The sequence below is a fragment of the Acomys minous genome (assembly GCF_964271855.1).
Source record: "Acomys minous genome assembly, chromosome: 15".
In the NCBI taxonomy this organism is placed as follows: domain Eukaryota; kingdom Metazoa; phylum Chordata; class Mammalia; order Rodentia; family Muridae; genus Acomys; species Acomys minous.
In genome coordinates, this window is record NC_140497.1 from 47,421,392 (window position 1) to 47,438,646 (window position 17,255).

The 17,255-nt window shown below is 45.1% G+C and overlaps 1 protein-coding gene across 1 annotated transcript in view; it reads left to right on the forward strand.

The window, feature by feature from the left end:
- SH3RF1 (SH3 domain containing ring finger 1) overlaps nucleotides 1-17,255 on the forward strand; it is a 164,458-nt gene that overhangs the window by 97,507 nt on the left and 49,696 nt on the right. The window contains exons 3-4 of the mRNA XM_084760661.1: nucleotides 9,058-9,333; nucleotides 9,768-9,863. Of these exons, the coding sequence (XP_084616787.1) occupies nucleotides 9,058-9,333; nucleotides 9,768-9,863 (372 nt within the window). The remainder of the gene's footprint in view (nucleotides 1-9,057; nucleotides 9,334-9,767; nucleotides 9,864-17,255) is intronic.

Consider the following 17,255-nt stretch of genomic DNA (forward strand, 5'->3'; position numbering starts at 1 on the left):
GCTAGTTTTTTTTTTCTTTTTTCTGTCTTTCCCCCCCTAGAAAACGTCAACGTCTCTACTCTCGCATTTCATTATGGAAATCATCTCAAATCGTTCTGCTTTGTTTTCTTTTCATATGGTATGAGATATAGGGGTCAGGTCTTATCCCATCTCAATTGTTCTAGAATCATCTTTTGAAAAGTTTATCTTTTCTGCAGTCAAATTGCCTTGGAACTTTTGTCCATTGACCACATGTGCTTTGGTTTATTGCATTGTTGTTTTAATTGTGAACCCCTGAACTATTTTTTTTAAAAAAACATTCATTGTTTAAGTTATGTGGGCATACTTTCTCGGGGGTCCTAAAATGAAAGTACGGAGCCAAATCCAAAACTAAGTCATCAGGTTTGACTGGATTCTTCTCAGACCTTTACCATAGCACAGTCCACTTCCACACAGTCTCCTGGCTTTTCATTACCTGGGTTTCTGTAAGAGTGCACAGAGCTCCTGGCACATGGCCCTTCCTGCCTGTCTAACCCTGTCTAACTTCCAGCCCCAAGTCAAGTGAGATGCTTAGTGTGGGGCAAGAAAGGGAGCAGTTTGCTTTACCAGAAACCAAACTGCTTTCCAATAGGCAGAAACGGAACATTTTCCCAGGAAGTATTTCCCATCATGCCTTGAGTCCTGAAGCTAGTAACTCAAGTCACTGCAGCGGACTCTAACCCCCAGTAAATGTCTGTGCTTTCTGGAAAACACTATCACAGTTGTTGAGCACATAGGGAAATAGGAAACGAACATTCAGGACAATGAGTGACATGAGTTTCCTGCATTTTGTTTGCTTCAGTGAATTATGTTCTCAGTTGCTATGTTCCCTTAAAGACATTCGTAAGATCTGTTTCAGAGTTTTATCTGACAGTTGGGCACTCCCCTTTTAAGGCCATCCGAGAGAAACCAATAAATCAGCTATAGGAGCCTATTTCCTCATAACCGCCCGGTGATTGTGTAAGGAAAATACTTGTTTGCTGTGGTTTGCTACGTAGCTTGTTTGACATTTTTCAGATGCCGGCAGTTTGCTTCGCAGCAAGCATTCAACAACGGCTCCCGTCCAGAACGTGGGTGCCGCTTAGCGGGGCTCGTTCACATTGTTCCGGGTCTCTCTGAAGCGCTTCTGAGGGTCCTTGGCTTTCCCAGAACCCCACGAGCAGAATTCCTGCTCCTTCCGTACTCATTCCTGTGCCCCTCCCATTTCAGCATGCGCAGAGGATGCGCTGAAGATAGCTTCAAAAGGACAGTGCAGCAGCCGACCCTGGGCACTCATAGTATATGACTGTGTGTATTGTACAATATATACAAAGCCCACCTACCCAACCGTCTTCTCAATTGCTTCTCCTTGACTATAAATTTCTTCCGCTTGTCCATCTACATGTTAGCACTCCGCCCACTAGGGACAACAGTATTTGTTTATTTTGTCGTTGGTTTTCCCGGCAAGGATATTTTTTTTTTTAACGGACACTGAGGAAGGTGCTCAGGGTATCAAGATGAATAATGAGGAGTCCCACAGTGCAGGAAGCTCTGATCCAGGGGAAATGGGTTCTGTGTTGGGTGAGATGAACACTGTGACAATATGAGTAGGGCAGCCTGGGACACACACAAAACCAGCACCTCTGTCAGATGGGCTGGGGAGACTCGGCAGGAAGACAGTGCCTGGACCACCCGTGGGCCCACCCCAGAACTGGATCTCTGAAGCAGCCATCCTAGATGGGCAGAAATGCCAGCAAACGAAACCACGTGTAATCATCAGCCATAGGTAGATAGTGGAACAAACCTGGCTGGGAACCAGGCCTGGGGGCGATGAAGGAGCCCTGAGTTCCTCTCAGGGAACCCCTGGAGCTGCAGCAGTGGCATGTGTGAGCCCAGAGGTGATGACAGCAACTGCTTTGCTTTCTGAGGGTAGAAAATACGAGGTGGAACGGTCAACCCAAACCGAGGGCCATAAAACCGATGATTTAGAACATTAATTTGATTTAAGAGGTCACTGGGAACCATCCCTAGATTGTGGTAAAGACGTTGTTGGTGTCGACAAGACCGTGCTTCGGGAATTGCTCTTGCTACTGTGGTTTCATTTTTGTTCCTTCTCTCCTCTCCGTCTTAATTTTTGTTTTGCTGTTTCCTGTCCCTTAAATATTAGGTTGTTTTTTGTTTTTTGTTTGTTTGCTTGTTTGTTTTTGCTGAACAGTGTTCTGTCACCCACCTCTTCCTTCTACAACTCTGCCTTGAAACTGGGGGTTTCAGCGCCCCTTTAGGCTGGCCTGGGTCCGTTCACATTCTTGAGTTGGAGTAAAATTGGAACCAGATATGGGATGGAGCAGAATGGCTGGTTAGATAGAGAGGTTTTCTTCGAGGGAACGCTAAAGAAAACAGCTGTATAAGGGAAAGGATGCTCGGACAATAGCTTGCACCGAATGAACAGGCATAGGGTTAGGGTGTGGCTCGGCAGAGGGGGGGGGGGGAAGGGCTAACCTGGAATGGACCAGGCCCTGTGTTGGTTCCTGGGCACCCTAAAAATAAATAAATAAATAAATAAATAAATAAATAAATAAATAAATAAATGTAAGTGGCGGGGGGGAGTCTTCCCCTTTAGTGCTAGTTATTTACAAAGCCGTGGTGGGTTTTAAGTTATGGCTAGGCTATTTGGAGCTTCAGAGGTGCAGTGAGTAAGATTTCAGAAACCTAAGAAACGACAGCAAGTAAAAACCCCAGTAGCACAGTGTTCTTTATGAATAAACGTTAAGGGAAACAAGAGATAAAAGATGGACTAAGAAGAGATTTGAGATCACCAGTGCTTTCCCCACAGTACTTTACAAAACTAGCTGGTAGTAACTACGAGGGCATCAAGTTGACATTGAAATATTTCAAGTCATAGCCAAATCATAGGTGACTAATGATCTGACCTAGACACCCTGAGAACAAAGCTTTATTTTAATAACCATTAAGTATATTATTTTGGGTTGGTGAGGTGCCTCGGTGGGTAAAGGAGCTTGCTATGCAAGGCTAGAAACCTGAGTCCAATGGCCAGGACCCACATGGTGAAAGATGAGAACCAAAGCCACAAGACTGCCCTTTGACCTCTACATGTTTCTCATGGCACACGTACTCACACCCAATGCACAAATGCATACATCCCCAAGTAAAAAAACTTAAAAATTAATTTTTAAATCTGTGGTGTAGCTTGCTTCTCTGTGTGTGGTAACTATCTATTTCTTTGTTCCTTAATTCTTTCTGAAAAGTTTTTGGAAGTTGTGTCGGAATCAGGCAGAGTCAGTGCCAATTTGGCTGTCGCTGAAGTCACGTTTTATAGCCGTTGCCAATGTAAGGGCATCTTCTAGACTCCGTCTTCAGTAGGTTGGCCGCTGAATCTGTTTAACTTTATGGAGCAGCAAGCAATGCATGAAGGCGTCTGAATTCAGAGAGAGAGGCCGCTTTGCATGTATATCGGGGCATTGGCATTTTGAGTCCATGAAATAAATTGGCAGCGAGAGTTTTATTTACCTGTTGGACTCTCAGCTGGCTCATCACGGAGCGTTTTTTGCACGATAGATTGGAATGTGCTCGGTGGGGCAGAGATGGAGGTGGAAAGCATTCCATCACAAATATTTGTGTGCAGAGCGTGTGAGGACTTTAAATGACATCTGAAACAACTTGAACGTGTGAGAAGCAAACATTTGCGAAGTAAAGTGGGTCCCACCGTCCTGCTCTTCCTAACGAACAAAATAAGAACTCTTGTTTTTATTGAACTTGCTGCCGATAAAGAATTGTTCTACCACTTTGGCCTGTCTCGGTGGCCATCCCTTTTTTGAGAAAGCTGAGAGCGTGGATGACAGCCGCACACACCCCAGGTTAGACTGCAGTGCGGGTTCTCTCTGGCTTTCTCTGCTTTTAAGCCTCCCTTTCATGTGTAGCCAAGTGAAAGTCTCCAAGTGAAATCTAAGCCCCCGAGGTTCCTGGGGGTGGGGGGGGGTGGGGGGTCTGTTCTGATGTGAGGCTCCAGAAGACAAGCAGCTGAGGGCAGAGGCCAGGGCGATGACTCGACTCTCAGACCTTTCGCAGGAGATGAATAGAAGGCCTTGCCTCCCTGGGCCCAGGGCGTATTTTACTCACAAGACTAGTCCTAGGGTTTTCAAACCAATTGTCTTGGCTTTCCCCTTCAGATGTTGCAGGGAAATGCGTTCTTTTATTGCTCTTCCAAGTCGTTAAACCATTTATCCTTAATCATCTGCAGTCTGTGTGGGAATAGGGTTTTCTAAAGATCGCTGAACTTTGCTCGATTTGAAATCAGAAGAGAATTCGCTTTATTTAATGTGGGAAACCTTCTTTTGAGAAACTTGACACAAACTGGGCTTTTTAGTGTCTTAGAATGTAATTGAAAAAGAACACCATAGAAAAACACTGCCAGATGCACCAATGCGTGCTCGTGGGTTCGGCTGCCATAAGCTTTATGACTCTTTCTCTGTGCTTATTGATCACTGAAATAACCGTGGCAGTCAACATTTAGCAAGTCAGTGTGAATTAATGAAGTTTTGGTTGCATGGGGGGCCGGTAACCCCAGGCTAACCATAATGCATAGCGCCATCATCATAATAGGTTTCCCCGTTGCTCCTTGTTCTATTAAGGATGCTTGATGATTTTAGGAGTACTTAATAGATTCGCTTTGTGGCAAAGCTAATAAGTCCATTAGGCCACTGGGGTGTGGAAATGATCTGTAAAGAAATAAATTCCCCTCCGTTCCCACATCAGCATATCACAAAAGCACCTCACTGTGGCTCATTTGGGACTTTATAGATCTCCTCAAGGAGCAGCTGAAAATGGTTTCCAAGAGCGCTACATCTGAATCTTGGTGTGTGGATTTGTCTGGCATGAATCTGGGGTAGAGCAGGCCAAACAGCGCTAATTGAGGTGTGTGTGTGTTGGGGAGGGGCGGGGGCGGGGGGGAGGATGGAGAGAACAGGCCATAATGGTGAATAGAGTTATTTGTCACTGAGTTTGTAATAGGATTTCCAATTAATTCATGCAGGCTTCCAGCGCCTTGCATTAGGCCTGTCAAGATGAACTACAGCCACATCTAAAATGCCATCCTCTATTAAACGGTGCATGTGAGTGAATTTGTAATTTCTCCCGTGCAGCCAGAAGATGAATGCATTTGACTCGGAAAAGAAATGTGTACTTCAGAAGTGCACATTTTAAAATTCTTGAGCACTTCCTAGAAGGAACATTCTTTGCAATGTCGTGTGTGTGTGTGTGTGTGTGTGTGTGTGTGTGTGTGTGTGTGTGTGTGTATGTAGAGGCTGTGTGGATCCATCTAAGAGGAAAAAGTTGAGCTGCGAGAAAGCAAATGCATTGTCAAGTGCCCCATTTCACTGGTGACCAGGCTTTTCACACTGACTGAGGATGATGGTGTTGATGTTGTTGATAATGATGATGGTGATGATGGTGATGATGATGATGATGGTGATGATGATGATAGTTCATGAGCATAGCATTTAGTTCTTTCTAGGACATTTTGTGAAAGTTAAATGCAAAAACTCACCAAATTCCCACAACAATTTCAGATGACGCAGTCACGGCACAAGGAAGCCGACCTGCTCAATGTCACACAGCCAATAAACAGCTAAGCTGGTGTTCCCACTGTGGAGTCTGTTTCCATCCCCCATGGCCTTATCACAGTGTCATTGGCTGCAAGAGTTAACTCAATTTCCTTGTCATGGCCTTGTCAGTCTTTTCTACCCACTCCCCAGCAATGCCACCAATTTACATTTATTTCCTCAAGCGTGGCCTTCGGAAATACTGCTAAGCTGTGATAAGCAGATTTTGAGAAATACATAATATAGAAAAGGACAGAGTGAAGTATATGTGAGGATGGACAAAGATTTGAATTCTATCCTTCACAAAATCGGGTATTACGGGGAATATAATTAGAGCTCATAGCATTGTGGAAAGTCAGAGTTCTTAAAGAACATGTGGGGAGAACCAGAGGGCACAGCGGCAGATGGTTTTTTACAAGGTCATATCAAGGTCAAGCAACAGGAATTGTGCCTTTAAAAGCTACACTTTAAGGCAGGATTCAGAAGGGCACAGGTGGGCATCAGCATTTCTGGAAGGCTCAACGCATGTCTTCCAAGGATGTTAGCTTTCACAGCTATTTTAATTTATGTCACATGGACCAGGCCAAGGCAAGATGGCTGCCAGATAACATCATGAGAGAAAGAATTGCTATTTGCTTTCACTCAAACACTCAAACAGAAATATTTGGCAAAGAGGGTTGGGTAGACTGATTATTAAAACAAACAAATGGGTTGCAAACTTTTATAAAGTTTTACCAAGAGTGTTAGTGTCCAGGTGATTCAGCTGGCCTGCCCCTCAGTCACCTAGCAATGTTTTACATCAGTCATCACCTGCTGCCATCTCCAGGTGGGACAAGTCTATCTGCTCCTGGCTTCTCTTCCTCTCCCTTTCTGTCTTTCTCTCTGCCCTCATGGCTCTGTCCCCATCCACCTGCCCACCTACATGTCCACTCCCCTGCCTCTGCCCCTTCTCCAGGCCCTCACTTCTATCCCTTCTCCCAATAACATCTTTATACCAGCTCTGGTGTGTGGCATAATTCCTCGGGGCATACCTTGGTGTGGGCCCACCATGGTACACCCTCAATGCATCATTATATTTCATAACAAAGTGATAAAAGTTGATCTGTGTATATGAATGGAGTGTGGAGAACTTGAGCACCTACACTTTCTTGGAAAGATTGAACTTAAAAAAACAAAACAACTATTGTACAGCTCTGCTTCACACGGAGCTGCCTGTACACATGCCAACCCCATAATCTTGTTTACTGCCGGCCTCATCTGCCTAGCCCACAGTGTGACATATCCACCTGTGCTTCAAACCCTTGATGGTTCCTTGAAGGACTCACTGACCCAAGATTGTTGACAATGGTTTTTAAGATCCACTGTAAAGTTGACACCACTGGCCTGCCTTAAGCTTTACGTTGCCAATGCTCCTTCCATGCCTGTGTCCCTGCTGGTACTGTTCCCTCTGTATGGACAACTTCCGCTCTCCCTTTTTGTCCCCCTACTCCAAATTTACGTACTTAGCCCTTTGGATTTCCACAGAGACTTGGGGAAAATAGTTCATTTTCCCCATCTGCTAAGTCCATCTTCGCATCTGCAGTGGACTGTTAACTTCAATTCCACCATTGAATTTTCCCCCACTGGATTATCACTATTTCACTTGCCTTGTCCCTCAAGGAGGAGAACTGCGCATTATCCCTTTTAAAGTCTCTAGCACATCGCCTGGTAAAAGAGTAAAGGCTTGATGAATGCATTTCACATGGATGAATACGCGGGTGAGGATATGAGGAGCAGAAGGTGGTAAATCTAAATCTGCGGAATTATTAGAGATGTATTTGACTCACCGTTTACCATCTTTATCCGTGATAGACGGCCATGCTCCAGGGAGGTCAGGAATCTTAAATCGCTGACTACTCTTTACCAATGGGGCACCAGGAGCCATTAAGACGTGTCATACTGATTCCGTGGGATGATTGAATTGTCTTGGAGGAGCACACAACTTCTAACTTGCCTTTCAAAATGAGACTGCAGTGTTTAAAACCTCCTCGCTTTGCTTCTCACTGCCACAGTGCTGTTAAACTAGGAAGGACGTGTCAAATATCTTAAATTGTAAAAAAAAAGATTATGTCTGAACACTTACAAGATGATAAAGCCCGAGAGGTTCTAGTGTTCCTTTCTGTTCCTGTGATAAGACAGTCTGGCCAACTATAACAAGTAAACAATTTATTTGGCTTGTGTCCTGGGTAACGGTCAGACAGAATTTGAAACAGAAACCATGGAGAAAAGCTGAGAGCTGGCTTGCTCACAGGCTCTTCATGAGCTAGCTTTTTATATAGCTCAGGACTACGTGCTCGTGAATGGCACTACCCATTGTGGGTGGGACCCTTATATCAATTAATAGTCAAGACAGTCCCACACAGACCAACCCTTAACCATCAAGACAGTCCCACACAGACCAACCCTTAACCATCAAGACAGTCCCACAGAGACCAACTTTTAACCATCAAGACAGTCCAACATAGACCAACCCTTAACCATCAAGACAATCACACACAGACCAACCCTTAACCATCAAGACAGTCCCACACAGACCAACCCTTAACCATCAAGACAGTCCAACATAGACCAACCCTTAACCATCAAGACAGTCCCACACAGACCAACCCTTAACCATCAAGACAGTCTCACACAGACCAACCCTTAACCATCAAGACAATCCCACACAGACCAACCCTTAACAGTCAAGACAATCCCACACAGACCAACCCTTAACCATCAAGACAAGCCCACACAGACCAACCCTTAACCATCAAGACAGTCCCCTACGACATGCCCGTAGACCAACCTTATAAAGACAAGTGCTCAACTGAGACTTTTTAGGTGACTTCAGGCGGTATCGAGTTGACAGCAGTGCTACTAGGACACTCAAGCTCTGGGGCAGACTTACTGCTGGCTGTATTTTATACTTGGGCATAGAAAGGAGTCTTAGTAAATACTAACTGAGATCATAATCAATTAGGACCTGGTACCCATATTAAAAGCCACATCAGCAAAATGTTTGTGCAAAATCTAACTTGGTTAATGAGCAGTTGAGAAGGTGATGGGTTGGGGTTTGGTTGACATTTTTCTCTTCTGTCCTGAATCATCTATCTTGATCAATGAATTGTTGGTATAAAAATTAAGTTTTTTTAAATGAAATTTTGAATATCATACCAGGAAACAGACTCAGGCAATAATCCCAGGCTTCACTATAATAAATTTAGGCATAAAGGCTGGACTGTGAGATGCAGGGGCACCACACATGTATTTGTATTGTATGCAATTATGCTTTTATGTAAGATTTTCTTCCATGGGCCAAGTTGATGGATTTGATCTTGACTTAAAGACAACAAGAATACAAGTATATTTTCAGAGACATCATCTGACTGTTATTTCACTGGAATCTCTCTCTTTCTTTAAGGGTATACCTCAGTTACCATGTGCCAAAGCATTATATAACTACGAAGGAAAAGAGCCTGGAGACCTTAAGTTCAGCAAAGGCGACATCATCATCTTGCGCAGACAAGTGGATGAAAATTGGTACCATGGGGAAGTCAATGGGGTCCACGGCTTTTTCCCCACCAACTTTGTGCAGATCATCAAACCTTTACCTCAGCCCCCACCTCAGTGCAAAGCACTTTATGACTTTGAGGTGAAAGACAAGGAAGCTGACAAAGATTGCCTTCCCTTTGCAAAGGTACAGTATTGCTTTTAGCACCACCACCCCTGCCCCGCCCCCCCATATTCCCAGGTTCCTGGGTTCAGTGTGATGTCTCGCTTGGTGAAGGCAATTGCTGCCAAACCTGACAGGCAACCTGAGTTTGATCACCAGAATTCACAGGCAGGAAACAAAACCACCTCATCAAAGTTGTCCTTGGCCTCCACATGGGCGCTGTTGCTTGCCCTCAACCACCACTACAATGAGTATAACAAAATAAAAAAAAATTAAAGGACATCAGATTAACTGGCAGATACTGTTTAGTTTATGAAAACATATCTTTGGGTACTAAAGATATGGTACAGAATTTTTATTCATCTACTGTTAATACTTTAGCCTCTCTATTGAGGATGCTAATTAAATGATAAATTTAATGGGCTCAGAGAGAAACTCATGATTTGTTGTTTCTTCAGGATGACGTGCTGACCGTGATCCGCAGAGTGGATGAAAACTGGGCTGAGGGAATGCTGGCAGATAAAATAGGAATATTTCCAATTTCCTATGTCGAGGTGAGTCAATTTGCACAATCTTGAATCATACTCCGCTTAGTAAATAAATCTCAATTATGCAAAGTAGGTATTAAGACATCCTCCTCGTGGCACAGAGTGCCGACGGTGGCTTTGAAAGGCTCTGCTGTTGGATTAGAAAGACTTCTGCCTCGTGTCCTTCAGTGACTGAAGATCATAAGATGTGACTTATTGTCTCACTCCTGAAAGCATCCCTGTGACTTGTTAAAGGGACCGAGTACTTACTGTCCACCGCCTATGTGACCTGGTTTTTCTCTTCTGCCTGCTGCCTTGAATGAGGATCAGAAAACTTGTAAAGCCCTTAAGTAACATGAGAAGTTAATGTACTCACTTTATTTGTTTTACTTACTTCTTGCACTTTTATTACATTTATTTGTTTAGTGTGCATTTTAGTCTATGCGAGCAATAAGTCAGAGGACACCTTGGGGGAGCCATTTATTTCCGCCACGTGGGTCCAAGGGACCGAACTCAGGCTAATAAACAAGCGCCTTTATCCACCCTTGTGCACTTACCTCATGATCTGCCATAGCGTCAGAAGTAGAACAGTGATTCCCTGGGAAACATTTACCAAGTGAATGACTGCTTCTCCATCATATCCCACGACCTTCCTAGCCCCCTTTATCATTAATTAGCGTTGTTCAGAAAGCCTGTGACCAAACCTGACTAAAGGAAGCCTTTGTAATATACATGAAATACCGGTAGCATACTTTGATTATTCTAAACAAAATCAGATTTTGAAATGCATGGGGTGGGGGGTGGGGGGAGGGGGAGACTGGAGTGATAGTTCAGTTAGTGACGTGCTTTCCGTGTAAGCGTGAGGTTGTGAGGTTGATCCCTGACACCTGTGTAAAGGAGGGGAGGGCCACGGTGCACAGCTGTCACCCCAGCTGTCGTGGACGGAACTGCATGCTTTGCTGGTGGCCAGCCTGGGTTCCGTCTCTCTTACGCAGGGCAGTGATTGAGGAAGATAACGGGTGTCAGTCTCTGGCCTCCATATGCTCATGTGGCCTTGCGTACCCACACACACATGTGCAGACACACACATACAATGCACATTCGGAGCAGACCCTCATTACAGCCTACGTCCGAAACTGTCAGCTGGTAATGAGCATTTCGTGCTGAAAACAAAATTGAAGGCATTTTTTGAAGAATGACACCACCAGAGGCCAAACAACCACTGTTGAGTGGCTGAGGTCAAGGAAGGCTTCTGGAAAGAAGATGCTATCTGTGTGATGTGTAAATAGATGCTAACTAAGAGAGATGGAGGAGTGTGTTGATGATGAGGAGGAGGAACACCCAGGTGGAGAGGCCTGTGTGTGCAGAAGCCAAAAGGCAGGAGAGAGCACAGACTGGGGAGCAAACATCAAAGTGTCTGTTATGTAAAAAAGCATGTTTTAAAAATTATCACTTATTCTGCTGTCTTTTTATCTGGGACTTGTTTTTTTTTTGTTGTTGTTGTTTTGGTTTTAGGTTTTGGCTTTTGGTTTTTGGTTTTGGTTTTGGTTTGATTTGGTTTGGTTTTGACATGATTCTGAAGGCTAAAATGGCAAACTGTGTTACTGTAGCCAGGGCTAGGTGTCTCCTGTAGACAGTGAGATTGCCAGAGTTTCAAAAAATATTGGTGTGTCTGCCGGGTATCCATGAAAAAGTAACCCAGGGTAGTTATAGCCCTTCAGTGCTGCCTACACCTTCAAACGTTCCCTTTTATTGTGATGTTTCCTCACGCATTAGAAGAATCCTTAACGAGCAGCCTTCTCTGTGTATTATTTGGGTCCATCCTGAGTGTGGGTGGTGGAAAACTACTGGCATCTCCAGGTATTTGAATAGTTGTGCTAAAGGGCGTGAGCCAGGGCAGCTTCGTAAAGAAAGCCTGTCTTCACTTGTGAAGTATTCTCTGTGGTACATGCTCACGCTTGGGCTGGCACGCATGGAAAGGTATTGCTGTGTGGTTTGGTTTTCTTGTTTTGTGTTTTTTTTTGGGGGGGGGGCATTTTTGGTTTTTAAAATTGATATAGGGCAGGTGTAGAACTGTTCAATAGGCATAAAAAGATCCACCCATGGAAAGGCCAGAGTCTCTTCTAGTCATTCAAGTCCTAGGGTTATTTACACTGACTAAAGTTGGAAAAGTAAGGGGCATCCCCTCCCTCCCCCAGTCCTCCTCCCCCCCCCCCCCGCGCCCGCCACCCTCCTCCGGGGGAACAGTTTTCTTATTTGAATCAGAACGTTTCTAGTGAGGACCTGAAGCAAATCATCTTTCTGTCAGTGCCTGTGAACAGTCTTTGATGTCAAGCTGTCAAGTTGCAACTCCTGGTGGGGAGCTGAGCACCTGGGGCTTAGTGACACCTGGTTTAGCCTTTGGGGCCTAAGTAGAGGCAGACTGCGGTTGCAGCCAGCTGAACCCCCACTGTCTCCGTTGTGGAGAGCATCTCAGGGCCGTGTCAGATGTGATAAAAAACAAACCAAGGCTTTTTCCTAAATAATGCTTTCTTGTGCCCTGTAAACCTTTCATACTTGGCCAGCTTTAGAACACAGAATGTGCCCACTTTAAACACTGCTGTATTACAAAAGTTCACTTCTAGGGTGTTTTTTTTTTAAAGGATTGGAGGTGGGGGTTGGGAACAGGACGTCTCTATGAAGCCCTGGCTGGCTTGGAAATCACTGTGTAATCAGGCTGACTTTGAACTCACCATCTGCCTGCTTCAGCCTCCTAAGTGCTGGGTTTATAAGTGTGTACCACCATGTTAGTATTTTCTTGTATCTTATAAACCAACATCTCACCCTTCGATGCCAGAGTATAGCAATAGTCAAATAGAAGACCACTCCAATACACCCCCAATCCCATCCCATTGCATGCACCCTACCTCCATCCCATTCCAACACACCCCCACCTCCATCACACTCCATCACACCTCCACCTCCATCATATCCATCACACCCCCACCTCCATCCCACTCCATCACACCCCCACCTCCATCCCACTCCATCACACCTCCACCTCCATCACACTCCATCACACCCCAGCTCCATCACACTCCATCACACCTCCACCTCCATCACACTCCATCACACCTCCACCTCCATCACACTCCATCACACCCCAGCTCCATCACACTCCATCACACCTCCACCTCCATCCCACTCCATCACACTTCCACCTCCATCACACTCCATCACACCTCCACCTCCATCACACTCCATCACACCCCAGCTCCATCACACTCCATCACACCTCCACCTCCATCACACTCCATCACACCTCCACCTCCATCACACTCCATCACACCTCCACCTCCATCACACTCCATCACACCTCCACCTCCATCACACTCCATCACACCTCCATCTCCATCACACTCCATCACACCTCCACCTCCATCCACTCCATCACACCCCCAGCTCCATCACACTCCATCACACCCCCACCTCCATCACACTCCATCACACCCCCAGCTCCATCACACTCCATCACACCTCCACCTCCATCACACTCCATCACACCCCCACCTCCATCACACCCCCAGCTCCACCCAATTTCTCCATTTGTCGTCAGTAATAGATATGCTCAGAAAACTTGCTTATTGTAGATGTCTACACAGGATGGGTCTGAAGACCGGATTCTAGAACTGTGGCGTCAGCGCGTCAGCTGTGAGGTCACAGGGCAAGACTTATGAAGAGAGCTGAATAGTGGAGTACTAAGGAGAGGACTGAGTGGGGAGGGAAGGTGACTCTGTAAGGAATGCTCCTGGAGGGGCTGGGGAGGCAGCTCAGTGGTTAAAACACCTGACGCACAAGCCTTGAGACCTGGAGTTTGAATCCACAGAACTCAAGTAAAATGTTGCGTAGGTAAAGGTGGAGATCCTCAGAGCAAGCTGGCTAATGAGACTAGCCGTATCAGTGAGATCTTGGTGTGATTGAGACATTCTGCTTCAGCGAGTAAGGTGGAAGAGTTATTGAGGATGATTATACACACGCACGCACGCATGCATATACACACTCGGAAATGGAAGAGAGGGAAAGGAAATGCCTTGTGAATCATTTGCTTACCAATTTGCGCTGAAATATAATGTTAAGATAGTAGCAACTATATTTTGATTGCCAAGCAAATGTCCTCTTATTAAAATACAAAAATCATCAAAGACAGACTTGAGGGCCGAGCAGATAGAGTGCTTGTCTAACATGTCTGGGGTTGAGCCCACTTATGGTGGTGCACACCTACCATCTCAGCACCCAGCAGGAGGAGGCGAGAGGATCAGAAATCCAAGTCTGAGGCCAGGCTGTGATATGTAAGACCTTGTCAGTTCTTTGGACTTCCTGTCTAGCTCTTAAAAAGAATTCTTTTGCTTGGATCTCTTTCCTACCATGTCAGTCTGTTGCCGTGTCTCTGTGTGGCCACACCTTGAAGGTTGTATGCTGTGTTCTATAATAGTGTCTTCCTTGACCCAAGCAAGCTGGAAACCAGTTAAGGATAAGAGATTCTTATGGAAGCCCAAGGAATTCTTGAAGACACCACTCCAGGATGTGGAGTGTCAAGGGCTGATTGCAGTCAGAAGGAAGAAAGGAGAACCCCTATTTCTCTTTGTTCAAATAGACCAGTTGTCTGCAAAAGAGGCGGGAAGATGTTAGCTGAGTCACTTGGTTTTTAGCAGTCATTTGGACAAGGGCGACATGACTCTTAACAAGCAGAAAGGAAGGTTGAAGATGATGCTAACTATGACATTCTCTCAGCCGTTGCTGTGCATGGTAGGCTAATACTGAGCCATATATATATTTTTTTATTGCGTTTCATGTTTTGTTTTGACGACTAGTCGTTTGTTGGCAGTATCACCCACTTAAGTTTTTAAACAAATGAAAAGTTGTTTGGTTACTTGGTGTTTTTGTCGTAGGTAATTTGAAGATGCACATTCCTTAAGTGCAGGTGGCGTGAGAGTAGGGTAGTGGCTTACGAGACAGTGGCCTCAGGTTTCCATTCCTGCCAGGAGGGAGGCTGTGTCTTGTTCTGGAAGCACCTTCCGAATGTCAGTCTTCTGGCAGGCTTTCTCTTGTTCCCATGCCTAAAACACTCCCATCCCTCTCCTCGCTTTCTCCAAACAAATATGGTGTTGGTCAAGGGCAAAACTAGGAATGTGGAGCCAGGTGGCCAGGATAGAAGTGCTGTCCCAACCACTCATTCTGTGTGACTGTGGGCCTGGTCCTGTCAATGTTGAAACCCAGAGCCTTAAGAGCGGAGCCTGACCCATTTGTGTGCCTGTGGTCACGCTCAGCCTTGTCACCATTACTCCTTCCCTGCACTTTTCTGCCTGGCATCTTTCCATCAAGTGGTTGATACCAAGACTTCCGTTCTCCCATCAGAATGGGAGCCCCGGTGGCGATTGGTTGTCTTTATGGCTTGCTGTTGTCTTCCAGGGTTTTCGTCAGGTGTTGCTAGCTGCAGCCTCTCAGTAAAATCTGCTTTAATGTGTAAGTAAACCATCTTAAGAAATGTAGAGCAAAACTTTCTAAGCCCAAACCAAAGTGGTTTATAAATTTTTTTTTCTAGTATAAACTTTTTCAGCCAGTATTCTCATCTTTCTCTACCTGGCATTATGTTTTATTACAGGTTTATCTTGCCGTGACATTAGGGTGTTACATGCCCAGGGAGCCATTGGGTCGATGAGTGTGTGACCCTAGAGAGATGGTTTGTTCGCTTCTCTAGCCCAACTCACCTCACAGTGGCAGTGATCCCCCTGTCTCAGTCCTAGGTTCACAGATATGTGCCACCGCATACAGCTCTCCTTGTTGAGGTTTTGCTTTTGTTTGTGTAACTAGGCTGCAGTTGGGTAGGTGTGGTGGCACGTATGCTTCTAACCCCAGCACTTGAGAGTCTAGACAGGAAGGTTGGGTGTCTCAGGCCAGGTTGAGCTCCTAGCAAGACCCTGTCTTAAATAGATACAATGAAAACAACAGCAATAAAACCCTGAAAATAATAAATAAAATTTGAAAAAAAAATCAAACTGGCCTGAGAATTGGAACTACTTTAGAATTTTCCGAGGCTAAAATAGTAATGATAATATGCTAGATTTAATCTAGACATCTATTGTAATATAGAAAAGAAATTCTCAGTAGGGGGCAGGGTTGGGGAAGTGTTAGCCAAAGATTGTGAAACTTTAGTTAAAAGGGGTAAGGTCTTCTGGCTGTGGCACACACTGTGCTATCAGCTTTAACAATGAGAAATCAAATGTACTGGTTTCAGCCCGGATGGCTCCAGAGTGGGACCTTGCTTGGTTCTGCAGAGTCCAGGGTTTTGTTCCTGACTCAAAGGGTAAGAAGTGGAGGTTTAAGTACAGAGTTTGACGTTGCTAAGGTGACCTCAAAAGAGCTAAGAATGGCATTGTTGGCTTTGTTACGATTTATTTTGTTGAAGCTTTTCTCTAGAGAATAGTAATAGCAGAAGGCCACAATAATAGGCTTTAATCTAATAATCAAAGAGTTGATTGAAGTACATAAAAGGAGTTTCCTCTCATTTATATTTTTGATGTTTTTTTCCCTTTAAAATTAAAAAGCATAATCAATGTTTGTAAAGAAATGTAGGGAACTTGTTAGAAGGCTGGAAGGGGAATCGTATTGATTAGCATCCATGTTTCTATTGCAGTTCTGATGTCAGCCTAATTTTACAAGTGAAATTTAGAGAGATTGTTGGGAAATCAGTAAGGGAGAACTGCTATGTTCTTAGCACAGTTCTTTCTTCCTGAAGTCTGACTGACTGGGTGCTTTGGGTCTGGCTCTGTGGAGCTTCCCCACCCACCCACCCCCAACGTAGGCACTATAGGTACCACCTTGTGGTGTTGTTATGGTCCCAGCCTCACATACGTTGCTTTTATTTCTGCCAAAATGATGGAAGGGAAACGAGTAGAAACAAGAGCACTGTTCTGTGAGCTCCACTGACAGTTCCTTAGTTGACGCGGCTAGAGACTCCATCTTGAGTTTGGCGGCGAGCTTACATAGGGCAGTGCATGGTCCCTGTGACTCAGCGCCCTCCGTCTAGGTTAGGAGTTTCCCCCCAGGAGACCCTTCAGGGAGTGGAGAGGCCAGAGACATCAGCTAATGTTGATAGAGTTTTCACTGGATGAATGGAAAATTGGTGACACCCTGGGCAGTTTTGAAGGACATATAATTGCAGATCTCCTGGCGAGCCTTAATCAGAGCGTTGAGATAATGACCAAATGTTGTGTCTTATATTCACCACGATTCCCCAAAGGATCCCCCAGATTCTTCATCTTGGCCATCCCCCTGCAGGGACAAGGGTGTAAGCCAGGCTTTGCTGCTTGTTCTAGAGGCACGCTTTGGAATCACTGGCTTGCACCCCCGAGATGTTTCTTAGTCCATGTGCCTATAAGA